Genomic DNA, 20085 nt, shown 5'->3' on the forward strand with positions numbered 1-20085 from the left:
ACTGCTGTCTCCTAAAGTTAACAGTTCAGATTTGATTTTCAGTTTAGCATACAAAAATTTCTTATATATTACCACAAAACTTGCCTTGTGGGCAGCATCTCGTGGCAGCACAATTAAATTTACACTAAAGATTTCTCTGTAATTCAGATTTTAGGCAGCTTTTAGTATCTAACACTGTGTGTACATGATCATCAGAAAAGAACAAACGTATGCACTTTTCTCTTAATACTTCATGAAGTGACTTTTAATTTTGTTGGTATTTTGTTGGAAACAATCATTTTCAGGAGTTTAAAATTGGACAAACTAAATTTGTTGACTCCCCCATTCCTTCCATCAAAACTTCGCATCTTTGTGCACATTACTGTGGAGCCTGTTGAGTATTTTTCACCTTGAATGTAGATACGTTGGAGTGATTTCTTTTAAATGTATTTCTATTTGTATGTCATTTAACAAGTCTAGTGAAAACCAGTTAACACTATACTGCTGTTAGCACCCACTCAGACATTTCCATTAAGTGCCCAATACTTGTGCTAGCAGAGTTTTGTTCCCTAAGTTAGTTACCATACTGTTTTTGTCATTTTCATTTATTTATTGATTTGCCCTTTTTCTCAGCAGAAAAATTCACACCTATTATTTTAGATGTTCAGATAAAGGTTTTTAATATTCCACTGCTTCACATGGCAATCAAATCCTGTGACTTACAATCAAATATAAAAGAAGCCTTTACTATGTTATGTTACATTCTCATCAATGCTCTCCTCCACACAGTTTTATCATTCAGTTCAATGATATCAATCAGCTCAAAATGTCCATTTTCACGTGATTAAAAGATATTTGCAATAACTAAGCTACATTAAACAAACACCTAGTTCAATGAACAAAGTAAGGATATCCTTGTTACAAAATGAATCAAAACAAATAATGTAATGGGTTGTTCTACCAGGATTTCAAATAGCTACTTCACATATAGCAGAAGATTTTTAATGTGTTATTGCATAGCTACACTTCACACTTCACCTTCTTAACAGTCTACCTTCCAAAAAGTACTTCAGACTTAAATTTTAAACCAAAAGATTCTACATTTTTCCTTATTCTTCTTTTAAAATCAGTAACTGAAAGAACTGAATAGTATGAGGTTAAATTAGAGAACTTCCAATGTATGCCGAAACATCTACAAACCACAGTCCTTGTAAAATGTCAACATTTTAGAAAATGCAATTAGAAATATTCTTAAAATATTTGTAGTGAGTGCTACATGACATGGAAATGCACTACTTATTGATGTAATTTAAATAAAACGAGACATGCAACACAGCAAGACCACTTTCTAGTACCATTTCTCTAAAGTTACAGGAAACAATAGGCACAACCTAAACATCACAAAGAGATAAACATTAAATTGTACTTACCAGATGAGCATCAATCTCAAATTTTGTGCACAAATAAAAAGGAAGAAATAAAGTGAATGTATGAGAGGTGGTCTTCACATGCTCAACATACATACTGATATAATGCAAAAAAGGATCCATTTTATGTAACTTTAATAGTGTCACAAAAATACAAAGGAATGTTTGCCTAACAACTTTACACCAGGAAAACAGAGGACAATTTTCGTTTTAACAAAGTGAACATTCATTGAAGTTTCTGAAGTTAAACATGAAGTCAGTACACAACACCTGATTTAACAACTGCTGTACTGAATTGAATAATGTTCCCAAAACACAAGACAACACTCAAACTATTAACAAAATGCCTGTAGTAGACAAGCTGTACTGAAAACTTAGGCAGAATTTATATAATGATAACTACTCCTATGCTATCTGATAGCAATACAACCAATTTTTATTCACTGAAGCAATGCAACATACTGTGTGATAGTAATTTTTTAGGCAGCTAAACAGTATGAATCTTTTTCATTGCATGTTTTATAAGGTGAAATCATCAAATTATAATCAGCTGCATTTTCTCAAAGTGATTGTGATTATTACAAACTGTAAAACTATTTTTGTACTCTTAACAGTGAGATCTCTGGTGGTAGATTACACATAGCCACCCTGAAGAAAAATACATGTAAAACTTCCATGGTCTATAACAATGTAGCACCTAATAGTCAGAACAATTATACTAGTTTAAGTAAATCACCTTACATGATTTGTGGGATGTATTGGAAAAGAAAAGGAAAAAATCACAGTGCAGACAGTCAACTTCCTATAAGCCTATTTCCTTTTTCCTACATCCTCATACACAAAAGCACCAGGTAAAAGTAATACAAACTACAGTAGTTGTTTAACATAAATAAATCTATTAATACAAATACTGAAAAACAGATACAAAACAAATGTTTATACCCAATTAATTTTATTCATACAACACACACTATCTCACATTACGATACTCTCCTCATTTGTTTGAAGCAGCTACATTCTCAATGGGCGAACTACATCAGCTACATACTCAACTGGTGAACTAGATCATTTGCCAACTGAATATGAGAAACTGCAGATGTGGCATGCACGGTGCTTTGCTCGCTAGAGGTACTAGCTTTGTTTTGACACTGCACTGCTGCTGATGATGATGATAATGATGGTTTTGCATCATCTTCTCCCTCATTATGCTGCCTGTCTGTAGTTCCCATATTTGATTTTGCTTCACACTGTTTGTGAAATTCATCATTTTCTATGTCATTATTTGACTCCAACTCCTTGTCCCTCTCTTTCTCTGTTTCACCTTCAGAATTCTCACTTTCACTTGCTCGGCGTTCTTGAGCACGTTTTTTATTGCGTATTTTTCGCTGGTTCTTCTTTCGTTGTCCAAGAATACTGGAATTATTCCTGTAATATAAAAAATTAACATAGTTATCTTCATTAACCAAACAACAAATGTAAGCCCTCCTTGTAGATTATTGGATTTCATGGAGCAGCTTTTAATTACATATATTCTTGATGCAACCATTAGCAACATATGTCAATATGCTCGCCTCCCGATAGTAAGACAAAAACCAAGGAACTGGTTAAAATCAAATGATAACCAGCATAACAGCAATACACAGATATACACAAAGACAAAATTCTACTTCAATTCATTATCATTCAGTGATATATTTTTATTTTAGACTCCACTGTTTTTTACTAATAATAGGATAACTTATATCGAATTCTAATTATTACAGCATATACCTATGTTATCAACAGTAACTGTAATTTTTTTATTAATGAACATAAAGGCAATGGCACTTCTCTTATACTTTAAAATGAGATCACAACTGTCGACAATGCAGCATGCTACATTTTATACCCTCTCGGCATTTGTCAATTACTTCTTAGTGTTTATTGATGGTAGTTGTGTGCAGGAAAACATTTATACAATAATACTGTGAGTAAACATTTTGCCATTATTGGCCTACATTGTTGTTCAGTACATGTAAAGACAAATGATCAAGTTTTGATCACTGGAAGGAAACGGAATAGTCTGCTGACACAGTTGTAATGAAACCAATTCAATAATAGCATCCAGTAGTGGAGTTTGTGAGTGAATTTATTTACATGTCAAGTTCCGAAGGACCAAACTGAGGAACAAATCTACAAGGTCATGGAACATGTCATTACATGAAATTACAACATAAAAGAAAAAACAGATAAAAATAAAATATTTATGAACCCAAAAAAAGTCAAGCCATAAGTTCAAGTAAACACAATCAACAATATAACATAAGAATCAGCTTAATTTTCCAAAGAACTCCTCAACAGAACAGAAGGAGTGACCCATGAGGAAACTCTTCAGTTTTGATTTGAAAGCACATGGATTACTGCTACGATTTTTGAATTCTTGTGGTAGCTTATTGAAAATGGATGCAGCAGTATACTGCACACCTTTTCTGCACAAGAGTTAAGGAAGTCCGATCCAAATGCAGGTTAGATTTCTGCTGAGTACTAACTGAGTGAAAGCTGCTTATTTTTGGGAATAAGCTAATATTATTAACAAGAAATGGTAGTAAAGAATATACAGAGGCCATGTCAAAATACCCAGACTAGTGAACAGGGGTTGATAAGAGGTTCGCGAACTTACACCACTTATTGCCCAAACCGCCCGATTCTGAGCCCAAAGTATCCTTTTAGAATGGGAGGAGTTGCCCCAAAATACAATACTATACGACATAAGTGAATGAAAATAAGCAAAGTAGACTAATTTTTGTGCTGAATGAGCACTTACTTCAGATACTGTTCCAGTAGTAAAAATGGCTGCATGAAATCTTTGAACAAGATCCTGAACGTGGGTTTTCCACAACAGTTTACTGTCTCCTAGATAGAAATTTTAACTGTTCAGTTTCAATAATCATATGCCCATTCTGTAAAATTAAAACATCGGCTTTTGTTGAACTGTATGTTAGAAACTGTAAAAATGAAGTCTTACTGTGATTTTGTGTTAGTTTATTTTCTACAAGCCATGAACTGCACTATTTGAAACCAAGCCAATGTTGCACACAACATCCTTTACTAGCAAGCTAGTGTCATCAGTAAACAGAAATATTTTAGAGTTACCCATAATACTAGATGGCATATCATTTATATAAAAAAGGGAGTAGCCACAACACTGATTCGTGGGGCACCCCCCATTTGACCATACCCCACTCAGACCCCACATCAGAGCCATTCTCAACACTGTGAATAATGACCTTTTGCTGTCTGTTGTTAAAGTAAGAGGTGAACCAATTGTGAGTTACTCCCCATATTCCATAATGGTCCAACTTCTGGAGCAATACTTTGTGATCAACACAATCAAATGCCTTAGTTAAATCAAAAAATATGCCTAGCATTTGAAACCTTTTGTTTAACCCAGGGCTTCACAACATACGTGCTCGCGGAGCAAGCTGTGAGCAGCAAGGCGCGAGCACGGAGCAGCGCGAGCACGCTACCCCCACTACCGGACCAGAGCTGAGAGTGGGAAGAGTCACGTGGGGCACACAACAGCTGCCGCCAGTCAATGTAAATCCGCAGCCACCTGCAGGGATATCACTCACGAATTATTACTGCGACAATTGAAACAAATAAAGGAGAATGTACACGTGCCACATAATTTTATTAGCTTAGTGTATGCCTCTACATTCGTATTAATTAGTGAACTATTACACAATAAAAGGTGTCACTGAAGTGTGAGATTCTCGGTTATCTTGTACTTTTTGCCCTTTACAATTGCGTCTATGTTCGGAGTAATTGTTCTTGTGCATCGTAGGTGCAGCGTGCAGTTTAAATTTTGATCAGACAATGCGTTTCTCAGGTGCGTCTTGTTACATTTCATTGCAGAGAGCAGTTGTTCACAAACATACGTGGAACCGAACATTGATATTATTGTAGCCGCTAGTTTGTGCAACCGAGGAAATCTATCCTGAGGAAAGTGTCTGTAGAATTCCAAAATGTTTTTCTTGTTCTGAAATTTGTCTCTGTATTCTCCGTCACACTGCAGGTCAATAATTTTTAGTTGCAGCTCAGGACGAATCTCTTCAATATTCGCTGAATATGGAGAGGAGAACAGATCAAAATCACTGTCTAGTGCTGTCAGATCTTGAAAGCGTTGATCAAATTCTTCCTTATGGGCAACTAAACTATGGGAATAACGTTCACAGTCTTTGTGAACATCTTGCATGGATGATAATTTAGGAAAATGAGCTAGATTTCCTGTTTCCAGCTGACTCACCCAAAGTGTCAATTTCATTTTAAAAGCTCGTATTCGATCTATGAAATGAGTAATTAGCAGATCTTTACCTTGTAGTGGAATGTTCAAAGCATTCAGATGGCTAGTTAAATCTGCTAAGAATGTGAGATCACATTTCCATGAAGGCTCTTTCAATTCAGGAACACACATGTTATTTATTTCCATGAACATATTTATCTCATCTAATAGGCAAAAAAATCGATTTAATAATTCGCCACGACTAAGACAGCGGACCTCGCTGTAATAAGGCAGGCTGCCACACTGGCTTTCTACATCCTCAAGAAAGCTTTTAAATTGCCTGTGTTGTAGCCCATGCTTCCTTATATAATTGGTTGTACGAACAACAACACTCATTACATTTTTTAGAGTGATACTCTTTGCACATAAGTTTTCCTGGTGGATCACACAGTAAACGCCCCATATTTCATTTGGCATGGTCAGTTTTTGCATTTCTCCTTCATCAGCGCAACGAAACCTGATTATTTCCCTGTCATCGCTGGTGCACCGTCTATAGACACTGAAACTAAAGAATTCCGCAACAATCCTATTTTTTCAACACTTTCTTCAATACTACTTAAAATATCACCTCCAGTTGTAGTGTTCTTCATGTCTACTACATCGAGGAGCTTCTCTCTCACCTGAAGATCTCTTTTAACACCTCTAATAAATATGGCAAGCTGCGCTGTTCCAGTGATATCAACACTTTCGTCCAGAGCTATAGAATAAGCCATAAAATCTTTACAGATATTTGCAAGCTTGCTCTGAATGTTGTCTGCCATGTTCTGTATGCGACGCATAATGGTCATGTTAGATAATGGCACAATCAGAAACTGTTCAACTTGAGATGGACACAAATGTTCCGCTGCAACTACCAAACATTCTTTTATTAAATCACCATCAGTGAAGGGGCGCAGGGATTTTGCTAAAAGCAAAGCAATTTTGTAACTCACTCTGAGAGCTGCCTCAGTTTATTTTTCTTCGTCATCCAGATCTTCTTCGGATAGCTTTCTTTGAAGTTTAATAACTTCCTGTACACGATCTGGTCCATCACATTTTCCACTTCCGTAGTCTTTCACGTGGTACGACATATAATGTCGCTGCAAATTAAATTTCCTGAAAGAATTCAGCGTTTTGTGACATACTAAACATTTTGCAACACCATCTTTTTCTGTAAACAGATACAATTCCTCCCAACTGCGAAAGCATGGTTGGGGTTACACAACGGTGACTTGACATGACTCTTAACCAGCGAAGTGACTGTTAGAGCTGATCGTAGTACTTTAAATGTTACACAGTTGACGCGATTTCAATAGGCAAGCTGCGGCCCTATTCAAATGTGCGCGCGCATTTCCCCTCCCTCCCCTCCCCTCCCTCCCTACTCCGCGACCTTGCACCTGCTCGCGAGCACATGCCTGAGCAGACACGAGCACTCGTCCTCAAAACCGGCCAGTTGTTAAGCCCTGGTTTAACCCATCCAGTACCTCACAGAAAAAAGAGAATATAGCATTTTTCAGTTGTTAAACAACTTCTAAAGACAAACTGTATATTTGATAGCAAATTATGTGATATAAAATGATCAATTATTCTTACATACACAACCTTTTCAATAGCTAAAGCGGCTTTAATCCTTCAAGAAACTGACCATTCCTAAAGGAAAAATTACAAATATGGCTAAGTACAGGGCTAACATGTGCAGCATAGTACTTTAATATTCTGCTAGGCACTCCAACATATCCATGAGAGCCCTTAGTGTTCAGTGATTTAATTATTAACTCAATCTCCCACTTGTCTGTATCGCGGAGGAGTATTTCAGACATCAATCTCGGAAAGGCATTTGCCAAGAGAGTTATACGATTCCCTGTAGAAACTGAATTTTTATGTAATTCACCAGCAATCCTCAGAAAATGTTTGTTAAGTACTGTACATATATCAGATTTATCAGTAACAGAAATATTTTTACTATGAACTGACCTTATATGGTGACCTTGTGCTGCTGACCAGACACTTCCTCCACAACTGACCATATGGTTTTAATTTTATCCTGTGAATTAGCTATTCTATTTGCATATCACATACTCTTTGCCTTCCTAATAACATTTTTAAGCACCTTCCAATACTGTTTGTAATGGACTACTGTACCTTGACTGTGACTACTTCTAACATTTTGATGTAATTCCCGCTTTGTTCTACATGACATCCTTATCCCACTAGTCAGCCACCCAGGCTGCCTTTTACTGCTAATACCCCATTTAGAACGTTCTAATGGAAAGCAGCTCTCAAAGAGCATGAGAAATGTGCTAAGGAAAGCATTATATTTATCATCTATGTTATTGGCATTATAAACATCCCGCCACTCTTGTTCCTTGACGAAGTTTAAAAAACTCTTTATTGCCATGGGATTAACTTTCCCATTATTTTGTAATTACTTGCAACATTTGTTTGAGTACAGAAGCCTTTTCATGTTAAAATTTAAGCATCATGGTTTGAAAGGCTATTCACCCTTCTACTAACAGAATGCCCATCTAGTAATGCAGAATGAATAAAAATATTGTCTATAGCTGTGCCACTGCACCCTAGTTGGAAAAAACACAGTCCGCATCAGATCATCTGAATTTAGGAGAGCTACCAACATCCTTTTTCTTGCACAGTCATATACAGAATTAATATTGAAGTCATTACACATAACTAATTTGTTGTACTTCCTATAAAGTGAATCAAGAACACACTATAGCTTGAACAGAAATGATCTGAAATCAGAGTTAGGGGGCCTTTAATTAACAAAAATTAGAATTTTAGTTTCACTAAATTCAACTGCTCCTGCACAACATTCAAATATCTGTTCAGAGCAGTGCCGTGATATGTCTATGGGCTTATGTTTTACGTACTTGGTCACTCCTCCACTCTGCAAGGAACTCCTGGAAAAACAGCCAGCTAATTTGAATTCTGGTAAAGGAAGTCTCTGAATTGTCAAATTATGTAAGTGGTGCTCCAATATACCAACAATTTCAGAGTCAACATCTATAAGCAGTTCACTAACTTTATCTCTAATATTATGATGAAATATGCTAATTCCTTCTGTACTTTGAAACATGACGTCCTCTGAAAGTGATTCCTTAGTTAGGGGGACTTCCTTTAAGCAGGTAAACCTATCAGCTGACTTCAGTCTAAAAAAGGTGCAGCTCTAACACCAACTACTATGGGAACGTTTCCATGAGTGATCCCACCACGACCCACTACATTGTCACCTATAAGCTCTACCAGCCTCCCCTTCCCATATCTATTGAGGTGCAGGCCACGCCTAGTGAAACCTGATCTACTGATAGACTCAACTGGCACCACTGGAATGTGACCCCTGCCTTCTGCCATCGGTGCCTTCTCCAGCCCCACGTTAACGCACCTAACAGCCACATTAAGATGAGGCTGATCATGACACTGAAACAGCTGCACGAAATGCACATTAGTGCCACCATTTTGAGTAGCTTTCTTTACTAGGTCACCACTTACACCATATTCCCCGTCCCTATCAAGACTATTCCCTGCTCCACCCACTATCATTACCTGATCCTCCTCCGTAATTTGTACGTAACTCCCCTATGCTGTCATTCACCTGAGCCAACCCTGCACTAGGCGTCACAATGGTGATAACATGGTACTCACTCCTCAACACTTCCTGCAACTGCTGGCCCACATCTCTACTGTGTGAACTACCTAGCAGGAGAACCTTCTTCTTTCTGTTAGACTTTTCAACTGACTTAGGCCTCCTAACTGCTGAGGACTGCTGCATGTTTCCTACACCTACAGCTATAAGAGGCTTCCCTCCACTTAACTCTGACAGTTGATCAAATCTATTGCCTATATGCAAAGTACAACTGTCTGAATTCCTCCTCCTCCTAGCTGCCTTCTTGCCAACTGCCAGTTCCCATTCCCCAGCACCCTTCACCCTCCTCAACCTATCTAGTTCCTCCTTTGTGTATTGTAACTGCACCTGCAGTGCACATATCTTATGCTCCTGCTCCTCTATCAACTTAGAAACCACAGATTCTGCATTCCCAGGAGATGATCTCACTAGAATGCCCACTGGCTTCCCCAGTGCATCCCCCCCCCCCCCCCCCCCCAATGAAAATACTTTGAACAAATACCACACCGAACCCACTATTCATTCCTATGGGACCAAACTGCTGAGGTCATTGGTCTCTAGACTTACACACTACATAAACTAACTTATGCTAAAGACGACACACACACACCAATGTCTGAGGGAGGACTCGAACCTCCGGCGGGAGTGCCACACTTCTCACTCATGGGAAAATTTTACAGTTACTGAAAATAACTAAACATCTAAGTCACCTGAGTTCAGTTACACCAGTACAACTATTCACAGAACTAACAATAGCGTTCTCCAAATTCTCTCTCTACTAAGAAAACAAGAACTTTTATCAATACTACTAAACTACAACTAATACTAATACCCACAAAACTTATTGGCTAAAACCAAAAATTCTAGCAGCCACTGGAACACTCAATGAAGTTAAAAACAGTGAATGAAAATTTTACTGAAATATTTCACTAGAAACAATAAGAAATGTCAGCTGAAAACTAAATCACAAAATTTACTAAACAACATCAATGCATAGAAAACCCTAAAAAACACAGCGAGCAAACGTTTCCAAAAGTTTGTTAATTGTTATTTCACCACAAACAGCATGAAACACCATTGAAAACTATTAAATTTAATAACTGCACAACAGTGCACAAAAAACTTTGTCAGTACTTAGCTTTATAACTGTGAAATGTAAACACACTGCTGAGGCATGAGACTTTGACGAACGATGTAAGCACACTCACGAATAACAGACCACTCGAGTCAATAACACAGAAAAAAAGACTGAGATTAATGAAAATCCACTAATAAGTTACTTTTAAAGCAAATAGAAGACTTTATTCAGTGTAGCACAATAAAACAGAGAAAATGCAAGTAAACTATGACAGTGTTCAAAGGCACTACAATGGATGAAGTTTTAGACATTATAAATAATGATAATTTTGAAGGACTGATTGGTGAAGACAATGAAAATGTTGATGTGGTTTTTTTTCCTCTGGCTCTGATGCGTTGACAGATGAAGATGAGGCAGATGATGGTGCAACAGGTACTGTGAATGTTCTGGATGTTCCTGGATCAGTGGAAGTTCATTTTCAAAGTACTAAAAATATGTGTTTGGGGACTGCAAATAATGAAGTAATGGGTGTTGAAGATAGAGTACACACAAGAAAATAGGGGAAAACTTGCAGCCAACAGCCGCCTTACAATAAAATTGAGCCAATATGCTGCAACTCCTAAAAATTACATTTCAGTTGCTGCAGCTCCAGAAGAAATTCAAAATAAAATAAAGAATCATGCAAGTTGTTCTAAAATTGTATATGACTTCTTTTTTGGCAGAAAGAGCAGAGAGCATTCCAACACTTACTATTTTCGCCAGGGTAGCACATACTTCCACCAGAAATGCATTACTGGTCTGAAGACAATGAGTTAGGACTGGAAATAGTCAAGAAAGCTATATTGCGAAACACAAATCAGAAGATAAAATCTCTACTTCACTTCAATGATAATGATCAAGTTCATGACAGCAAATATGATATCGGATTCAAGGTTAGACCGCTAATTACAAAAGACGAATGAGTCCTTCCAGCAGTTTGGTACATTTTCAGAAAATTTGAGTGTCAATGAAAAGATTGTGAGGTATTATGGCCATTATACGCCAAAACCGTTCATTCGAAGTAAGCCAATTCGATTTGGATACAAATGATGAGCTCTGTGTGCTTCTAATAGTTACAATTTCAATTTCGATTTCAATTTATACTGCGAGAAGGAAGTGACAAAAATACTGGCCTTGGTGTTGGATCTAGGGCGTGGTAAATACGCTTGAGTGTATTGAAAATCCTCAAGGTCATCTACATCTATTCCACTAGTCAAGATCTCTTGCTGCGTCTCTGAAACATTGGATTTTGGGCAACAGGTGCAGTGTGAGGAAACAGAACTGAAAAGTGTCTTCTTCAAGAAACAAAGCAATTGGAAAAATTGCCTTGTGGCATTTATGACTTTGTCTTTGATACAAGTAGTAAAATCCTGCTTGTCAAATGGAATGATGAAAAATGTATATGTGGAGAGACACACTTCAGTAAGTAGATGGATCATCCCATTTATAAATCAGATGATTCCACTCATCTGAGTACTTTTAAAAGAATAAATCCTTTCTTTATTTATGTTATTTCACATTACTATATCATATAAACACCAAAAAACTTTGTCATTTCAAAAAAAATGAGGGGGGGGGGGGGAGGGAGGGAGGGACTGAGAAAGAATGGATTAATCTTCCTACGATTTTCACTAATGCCAAAGCATTGAATGAGGCAGAAAGTCACACAAAAAATGCTGGTGTTATAAAGTAAGAAGCACTAGCAGAAATCTGCCTCAATCTGCCAATGTGAAGACACACAGGCAATATACTGTACATCACTCAAAATTCAAAAGAATAAAAACTCTCCTATGGCTTATAATTACAGTTTGAGGAAACTTAGCAACAAAAACTGTATAGTGATCACTTCAAAGCCTAAATACAGGTTCCTGCTTGGGACAAACCATTACTGCTATCATGTTCACTCGTCATCAAGGATAGAGATATCAAAACATGCTTCATAAATGCCAGGAAGAATATGGTAGTCATAATAGTATGGACACTTAATGTGACAGTTTTACATGGGGGATGTTGTGAACTGTGGTTCCGTAAGATACCAGTATGGGTCTGACCTGTAACATTTCATTTACAACTAGCGAACCTCAACATACAATTAGGTAGTAACCATTACCAAATGCTTTGTGTACTCCACTTTGGATTGTGTTGTATGTGGCTTATTATTTTCTTTTCTCATTCTGAAATGAGCAAAGAGACCATTCCTGGTCCATCATGGCTCTCCCAGTGGCAGTCTAAGTTCTTGTTTGTTGACACTTGTGGTCAACTGCCATGTTAAAATGCATTATACTTTGACTGTTTTTGACAGAATGGGTTGGAATGGCTCTCTCTCTACTTTTTTAAAAAGAAAAAAAAATAACAGGATAATACAGTGAGGAAGAAATTTTTATTCTTGTTCTTATTCTCTCACCATATCAGTAATTATTGCCAGCAATGCCCCTCGTTCACTAAGTTTCCTTCCACTCATATGGAGAACACACCAGGTGGTTATAATTAAACTGCAGCTATTCACAGAGGTCCAGCATGGGCTGTAATCATCATATGGTAGATATTGTAATGCATTAATGCAGAACTGATTTATACTGGAAAAAATATTATCTCCAATTTTGGTAACCAGGTGAAGACCTGGCACCATGAATGCAAGAAATATGTACAGAAATGTTTCCATATGTAATGGATTAGGAATGGGACATGGGCAGAAAAGGTCAAACAACAGAGAAAGGCATTATGTTGATTTTTTACTAACCACCTCTTACTCAATTTGAGCACTGGAGACATCAATGAGATGCTGCACCCATAAAGCGATGTGATAATCAGTTGCTTGCAGCAGTTCTGGTGGAATCTGAGCAACCTGTTCCTTTGTACTGCCCTCAGATGAGGTAGAGGCGAAATGTGTCCCTGGCAAACACTTTCCTTTCTTTTCTGATGGCCCCACAGCCAAAAGTCACACAGATTCAGATCAGGTGATCTTGCAGGCCACTCATCTGGAAAACCTCTGGAGATAAAAAGTTTGTCGAAAGTTGCATTACACAGATCTTTCATTGGGCGAGTGACGTGTGGTGGTCTCCCATCTTGCACGAAAATTGTGGTTTCAACACAACTGGGCTCTTCCAAAGCAGGAATCACCTGCTGTACAAGGCAATGTCAATAACATGTAGACATTACAATACACCGGATAGGTTCTTGGCTGTATTACCTTCAAAGAAGAACGGACCGAGAATAAAGGTGCTTGTGAATCCACACCACACAGCCACATACGATCAGTCCAATGGCTCTTTGGGCACAATATGTGGTTTAACAGTGCCCCAAATTCAGCAGTTCTGTGTATTCATTGCACTCTGTAGTATAAAATATGCCTCATCACTCCATAAAATATTGCCTGGCCATGTGTCATCAACTTTGGTCTGTGACAGACACTGGAGAGCAAATTCACAATGTTGCTGGAGATAATGAGATTTCAGCTGCTACACCATCTGGACCTTGTGTAGGTACCAGTGTAAAATAGACTGCAATATTTTCCATACTGTTGACCACAGCATGGACAATTCTCTGACACTACATGAGCATAGCAGTACTAAAGGGGCTGTGCTGCATGGTCAGTTACAGTAATAGCAACCTTGTCAATAACTTCCACTGGGATAGGATGCCTTCCTCTTCCAGGTGTCACTCGAGATCCCCCATGTTTTCAAATTTCGTTACAATCTTCCTTAAAGCATTTAATGAAATTGGAGCTCTTCTCAGACCTTTCACTCTGTGGTACTCTTTTAATACAGCACTGTAACGGCTGTCATTACATGAAACAGTTTCACTAATAACTTCTCTTCTCCATACCCACAGTGTTCACTCATGTTATGGTCTGTCAAATGACAGCATGGGTGTCATACTATAAAAAAAAAAAAAAAAATTTAACAGTGTGCAACACCAGATTTGCATCTAGAGGCCACAACTGGAAATAATTTGTTTTCCAACATAAATCAGTTGCACATTAGGATACCTACCAAGTATTGCTGCTGTACAATAATTACATCCCACACTGGACCTCCATAAGTACTGCACTTCCAGACATAGCCACACTGATTGTTAGTGACTTCTATGTATATGCCTACTTATTTCTTGATATGCCAAAACCACATGCTTCAAGGATATACAGTAAAACTGAACACTCACATCACAAATAATACAGATGACATAAAAGTGATACAGAGAAACTTGTTTGTCAAAGACAAAACATTGCATATGCTGAGTATAAACAACTGGCAGACAACCCAATTAAGAGAGATGATTTGACATTTAGACAAGTTTAGTCTGTTACTGCCACTACTGTTTAACTATGTCATCTCTGAAGCAATCATCTTAAACTTCACAGTCAAGGCTGCTCATACAATAGTGTGTAGAGGAAAGGGGGGCACCAGACCTATGGACGTGGCATGGAGTTTTTTTAATATTTTGTAAGACAAGTGGTGACTTGTACATAGCCATAAAAAGTTTCAGTTCCAACCCTGCTAAAACCCCGCGTAATATCAACTTTTAAATCATTTTTTTAAAGAAAAATATGTTTTCTTCCTTTCCCTGAGAGCTTGATTTCCATAATGAAGCCAAAAGGTCACACTCCAATAGTAAAAATTTTTGGGGCTCTATATGGTGCAGGCCACCATAAAGGAACAAAATGTTCAGCTGAAAACAGAAATAAGGTATTAAGTACTAATATAAATTACTCATTATTAAACTGTTTTTCACCATGACATGCACACATGTTCATAAGAATTTAGTTTAAATTAATTCCAGTCATGGAAGCTTGTATTTACAGGAACTGCACTGACTTAATGACAGTGCTAGAGAATTCCTTATGACATAAGTGCCATGTTCATCAGCAGTTTTATTCACAATTTACAGACTGGCTTTGCAGAAATAGCAAGTGTATAGCTATGCCAAAGGTACGAATTCCACCGTAAAGAAAAAGCACCAGTTTAAAAAGGCAAGTGAAAAGCAATGAGTACATTAATATCATCAACTCAAGGTGCAAAACCTGCCCAATTCACCCACTCAACACTTCCTATTCCAGTCATGTCACGGGTTTATCCTCTGGGCAGAGGATGACTGCACTTTCTTGGACAACCATAAACATTTCAACAACACAACAATGTTTCTCTGTCGCATTTGACAGAGAAATATGACAATCACGAAGTAAAACAATTAGTTTAATGGGTAGGAAGTACTTCTTAACACAAAGTTGTTTATGAGAGTTATAAGTTGCCAAAAACAACCATTTGAACAGTGACTGATGAACACCAATGTCTTCTACCACACGGAAGCAAACATGAACATGAGCATACAATTTATTTCAGACTCTATGAAGAGAATGAAGAGAAAACCAGTGCCTCTGTGGGCAAAACTCTTATTATATAATATGATTTACTGTCTCAAAAGATGAAATTCATGCACTCAAGAAAAGCAAATCATGGTGATGATTTTATGGGACTGTAGCAACATTTACTGATGGTCTGTAGCAAAAAAACACTTTACTGAATGCAGAGAATTTCAAAAATTTGATATACAGTAGTACTGAAAATTCTTGAAGAATGTAAATAACTTAGGAGTAAAGGAGGCCACTAACTGAATAGCAGAAGCTCTCAAGTCACTGACATACACATCCAAAAAAAAAAAGGGTGAATGAAAACTTGCTAGTTTTCTGAAGACAGAAAAGCAAGAGCACACATACATGCAAGTACGCGCGCACACGCGCACGCACGCACACGCGCGTGCCCGCGCGCGCACACACGCGCACGCACGCACACGCGCGTGCCCGCGCGCGCACACACGCGCACGCACGCACACACACACACACACACACACACACACACACACACACACACACACACACACACACACACACTATCGGTGGACTCCTTTACTCCTAAATTACAAATCTATTGTATCACACAAGGTAAACTCACGGTGGGAATATTAACAAAGTAGGAAAAGACAAATTGCTATAAACTATAAAGAAGACACGTCAAGTTGCATATAGGCACAATTAAAAGACTCTCACATACAGCTTTCGGCCACAGCATTCATTAGTTAAACACACACACATGTAAGCACACCTCACGCATGCAAACCACGGTCAAAGACACCAACCACTTCCTTCACCAAATCTCCACTGTCCCCATCACTAAGGTATATAAACTAATGTGTAGCACAGCCATGGGCACCCACCTTCCTTGCCTCCCAAAACACCAGACCTCTAGTCTGGGTCAGGTGCATTGATAATATCTTCATTATCTGGACTGAGGGCTACGACACCTTATCTTCATTCCTTCACAACCACAACACCTCCCCCCAACCAGTTCTCATTGTCCTCCTCAATGCAGATGTTGACCTCCTCCTCTCTGATGGCTGCATTTGCACCTCTGTCCAGATTAAGCCCACCAACCACCAAAAGTAGCTGCATTTTGACTGCTGTCATCCTTTTTACACCAAAAAATTCCTCCTATATAGCCTGGCTACCCAAGGATGGCATATCTGCAGTGACAAAAACTTCCTTGTTCAATATGCTGAAGGCCTCACCAATACATTTACAGACAGGCACTATCCCCCATAACTAGTCTGCAAACAGACCGCCCCTGTCATTTCCCTTCACACCCGCAATCCTCCCACTACCCCCAAGGACCAGCCACAAAGGAGTGTCCCCTTCATCACCCTGTGCCACCCCAGACTGGAACAACTGAACCACATCCTTTACCAGTGCTTGGACTACATGTCATCACACCCTGAAATGAGGTACACCCTACCTTAGTTACCTCCCACTGCCCCTAAAGTGGTGTTCCATAACCCACCCAATTTCCGCAATATCCTGGTCCATCCGCATGCCATGCTCAATCCCAACCCCTTGCCACACAGATCACATCCCCGTGGAAGACCCAGGTGCAAAACCTGCCCAACTCACCCACTCAAAACTTCCTATTCCAGTCATGTCACAGGTCTATCCTACCCCATCAGGGGCTGGGACACCTGTGAATGCAGCCATGTCATTTACCAGCAATCACTGCACAGCTGTTTATATTGGTATGACTACCAACCAGCTGCCACCAGGATGAATGGCCACTACCAAACTGTGGCCAAGAGCAAATAAGGACACCCTGTGGCACAGCATGCAGCTGAACATAACACAATTTATTTCAATGGCTGCTTCACTACCTGAGCCATCTGGATCCTTCCCTCCACCACCAGCTTTTCTGAACTGCGCAATTGCGAGTTATCCTTACAACACATTCTCCACTCTCGTAATTTTCCCAGCCTCAACCTATGGTAACATACTGTACCCACACAGTCCACCCAACAGTTTCCAACCCTTCTGTCCTATTATCTCCTCTGCATTCTCGTCTCCCACCCTGCTCTTTTGCACTCTTCTGCCAAGGCATCTGCCCATCTTAGCCCGTTCCTCTCCTTTTTTGCTCCTTTTTCCCCCATCTCCATGCCCCATAACCTCCTGTTGCTGCACAAGTTGGCAGTCTAGTGCCTGCCCATTCCTACGAGACATTATTCATCTCCCTCCCCACCCATTCACTACTATCCCTTCCCCTTCATCAACTGCTCCAGATTGCTGCTTGCATCCCATGTGATTTTGTGTTCCGGCTCAAGATACTGAAGTTTGGCGCTTGTCTGCGCGCGTGAGGTGCACTTGCTTTTGTCTGTGTGTGTGTGTGTGTGTGTGTGTGTGTGTGTGTGTGTGTGTGTGTGTTTTACTGACTAAGGCTGTGGTTGAAAGCTATATGCAAGTGTCTTTTAATTGTGCCTGTCTGCAACTGGCATGTCTTCTTTACAGTGCGTAGCAATCTGTCTTTTCCTACGCTGTTGATAACTGATGATGTAATTCTAGGATGTAGAACATGAGAAGTGGAGTGCAATCCTTGCATGATGATTTCCAACCTGTGTTCAGTCCAAATGCTAGTCTTGAATATTGCAGCTTCACAGAACTCCATCTGTAGTAATGTATACACAAACGTACTCCTTCCCAAATTGAAAACAAATCTTTTATGAACACATACTAAAGCCATTAAAAATGTGTCTTGTGTAGTATCGATACCCAGTTCTTAGTAGAATTGTGCTTGGTGAAGCCTGCACCATGCAGTGGTAATAGCTGAAGTAGGCACGATGATGTCACACCACCAGGGCAAGACCCATGTTGTGAGCAACATAACCAGAGGCTGGGTAACAGCGCAACAAATGTATCTCAGAGTCGTATAAATATGTCTGAATTATAAGGCAGATTTATTCAGAATCCAGCAGCACCACCACAACACCTGGTCTACATCTACATCACAATCCTGTGACAAAACGCACCGCTCTTCGTTGGATCTTCTCTATCTCCTCTATCAGTCCTACCTGGTAGGGATCCCAGATAGAGGAACAATACTCAAGAATTGGGTGAACAAGTGCCTTATAAGCCACTTCTTTCATGGATGAGTTACATTTTCTTGAGATTCTTCTGATGAATGTGAGTCTGGTGTCTGCTTTTCCCACTATCTGTTTTATATGGTCATTCCATTTAAGGTCACTCTGGATAGTTACGCCTAGATATTTTACGGCAGATGCTGTCTCCAGCTGTTTGTCATCAATAGTGTAGCTGTAAAGCGCGGATTTCTTTTCCTATGTATGCACAATATGTTACATTATTTATGTTCAGGGTCAACTGCCAGAGTATGCACCATTCATCAATTCTCTGCAGGTCATTCTGCAAATTCTTACTATCTTCTGGCGTTGCTACTTTGGTATAGACAATTGCATCATATGAGAATAGCATCCAACACTTTCCACCAGATCATTTATATACGAGGGTTATTCCAAAAGTAAGGTCCGATTGATTGCCAAATTGAAACCACAGTGAACATCAGAAATGTTTTACTCGTAACAATTAGCTACACCTTTCAGCTCCTTCTCTACGTAGTCGCCGTTCTGACTTAGACTTTTGTCATAGCGTTGTACCAACTTTTCAATAGCCTCATCATAGAAGGCAGCCGCCAGTGCTTTCCGCCAATTCTACACGCTGGCCTACACCTCGTTGTCTGTGTCAAAATGTTGTCTTCAAAGACAGCGGTTCATGTGACCAGAGATGAAACTCAGGGGGAGACAATTGCGGACTGTATTGTGGGTAATCTAACATTTCCATTTGAAAACGATGCAGGAGCATCTTCATTGCCCCTACAGAATGCGGCTGAGAATTGTCGTGAAGACGAAACAGCACGACAGTTATGTAATGTTGGCTGCATAGCTTCAGGCGAAATTTCTCACCAGGCCCTCGTACTTGGCGGCAGACACTATTTTCTAGACATCTTTACGCACTCACTGCGAGCTCAGAAATGAGAAGAGCGACGTGATGCTAACTGGGGTTATACTAGAGACACTACCCAACACATCTGTGCAAAGCTTTATCGGATTTTCATAGTCGTTTCCATTTCGCGACCGATCGGACCTTACTTTTGGAATAACCCTCGTATATTGTAAACAGAAACGGTCGTGTCACACTTCCCTGTGGTACTCCAAATATTACTTTTACACCTGTAAATTTAGTTCCATTAAGAGCGACGTGTTGAATTCTATCTGCAAGAAAGTCTTGAATCTGATCACA

General features: G+C 39.2%; 1 protein-coding gene across 1 annotated transcript in view; it reads right to left on the reverse strand.

Annotated features, from left to right (window-relative positions):
* Nucleotides 1-1524: 1524 nt before the first annotated feature.
* The window catches only part of LOC126473994 (protein kintoun), a 103252-nt gene continuing 84691 nt past the window's right edge, over nt 1525-20085 (reverse strand). The window contains exon 4 of the mRNA XM_050101386.1: nt 1525-2831. Coding sequence (XP_049957343.1) covers nt 2447-2831 — 385 coding nt within the window. The 3' untranslated portion in view covers nt 1525-2446. The remainder of the gene's footprint in view (nt 2832-20085) is intronic.

The sequence above is a fragment of the Schistocerca serialis genome, chromosome 1 (genome assembly GCF_023864345.2).
Source record: "Schistocerca serialis cubense isolate TAMUIC-IGC-003099 chromosome 1, iqSchSeri2.2, whole genome shotgun sequence".
Classification (NCBI taxonomy): Eukaryota; Metazoa; Arthropoda; class Insecta; order Orthoptera; family Acrididae; genus Schistocerca; species Schistocerca serialis.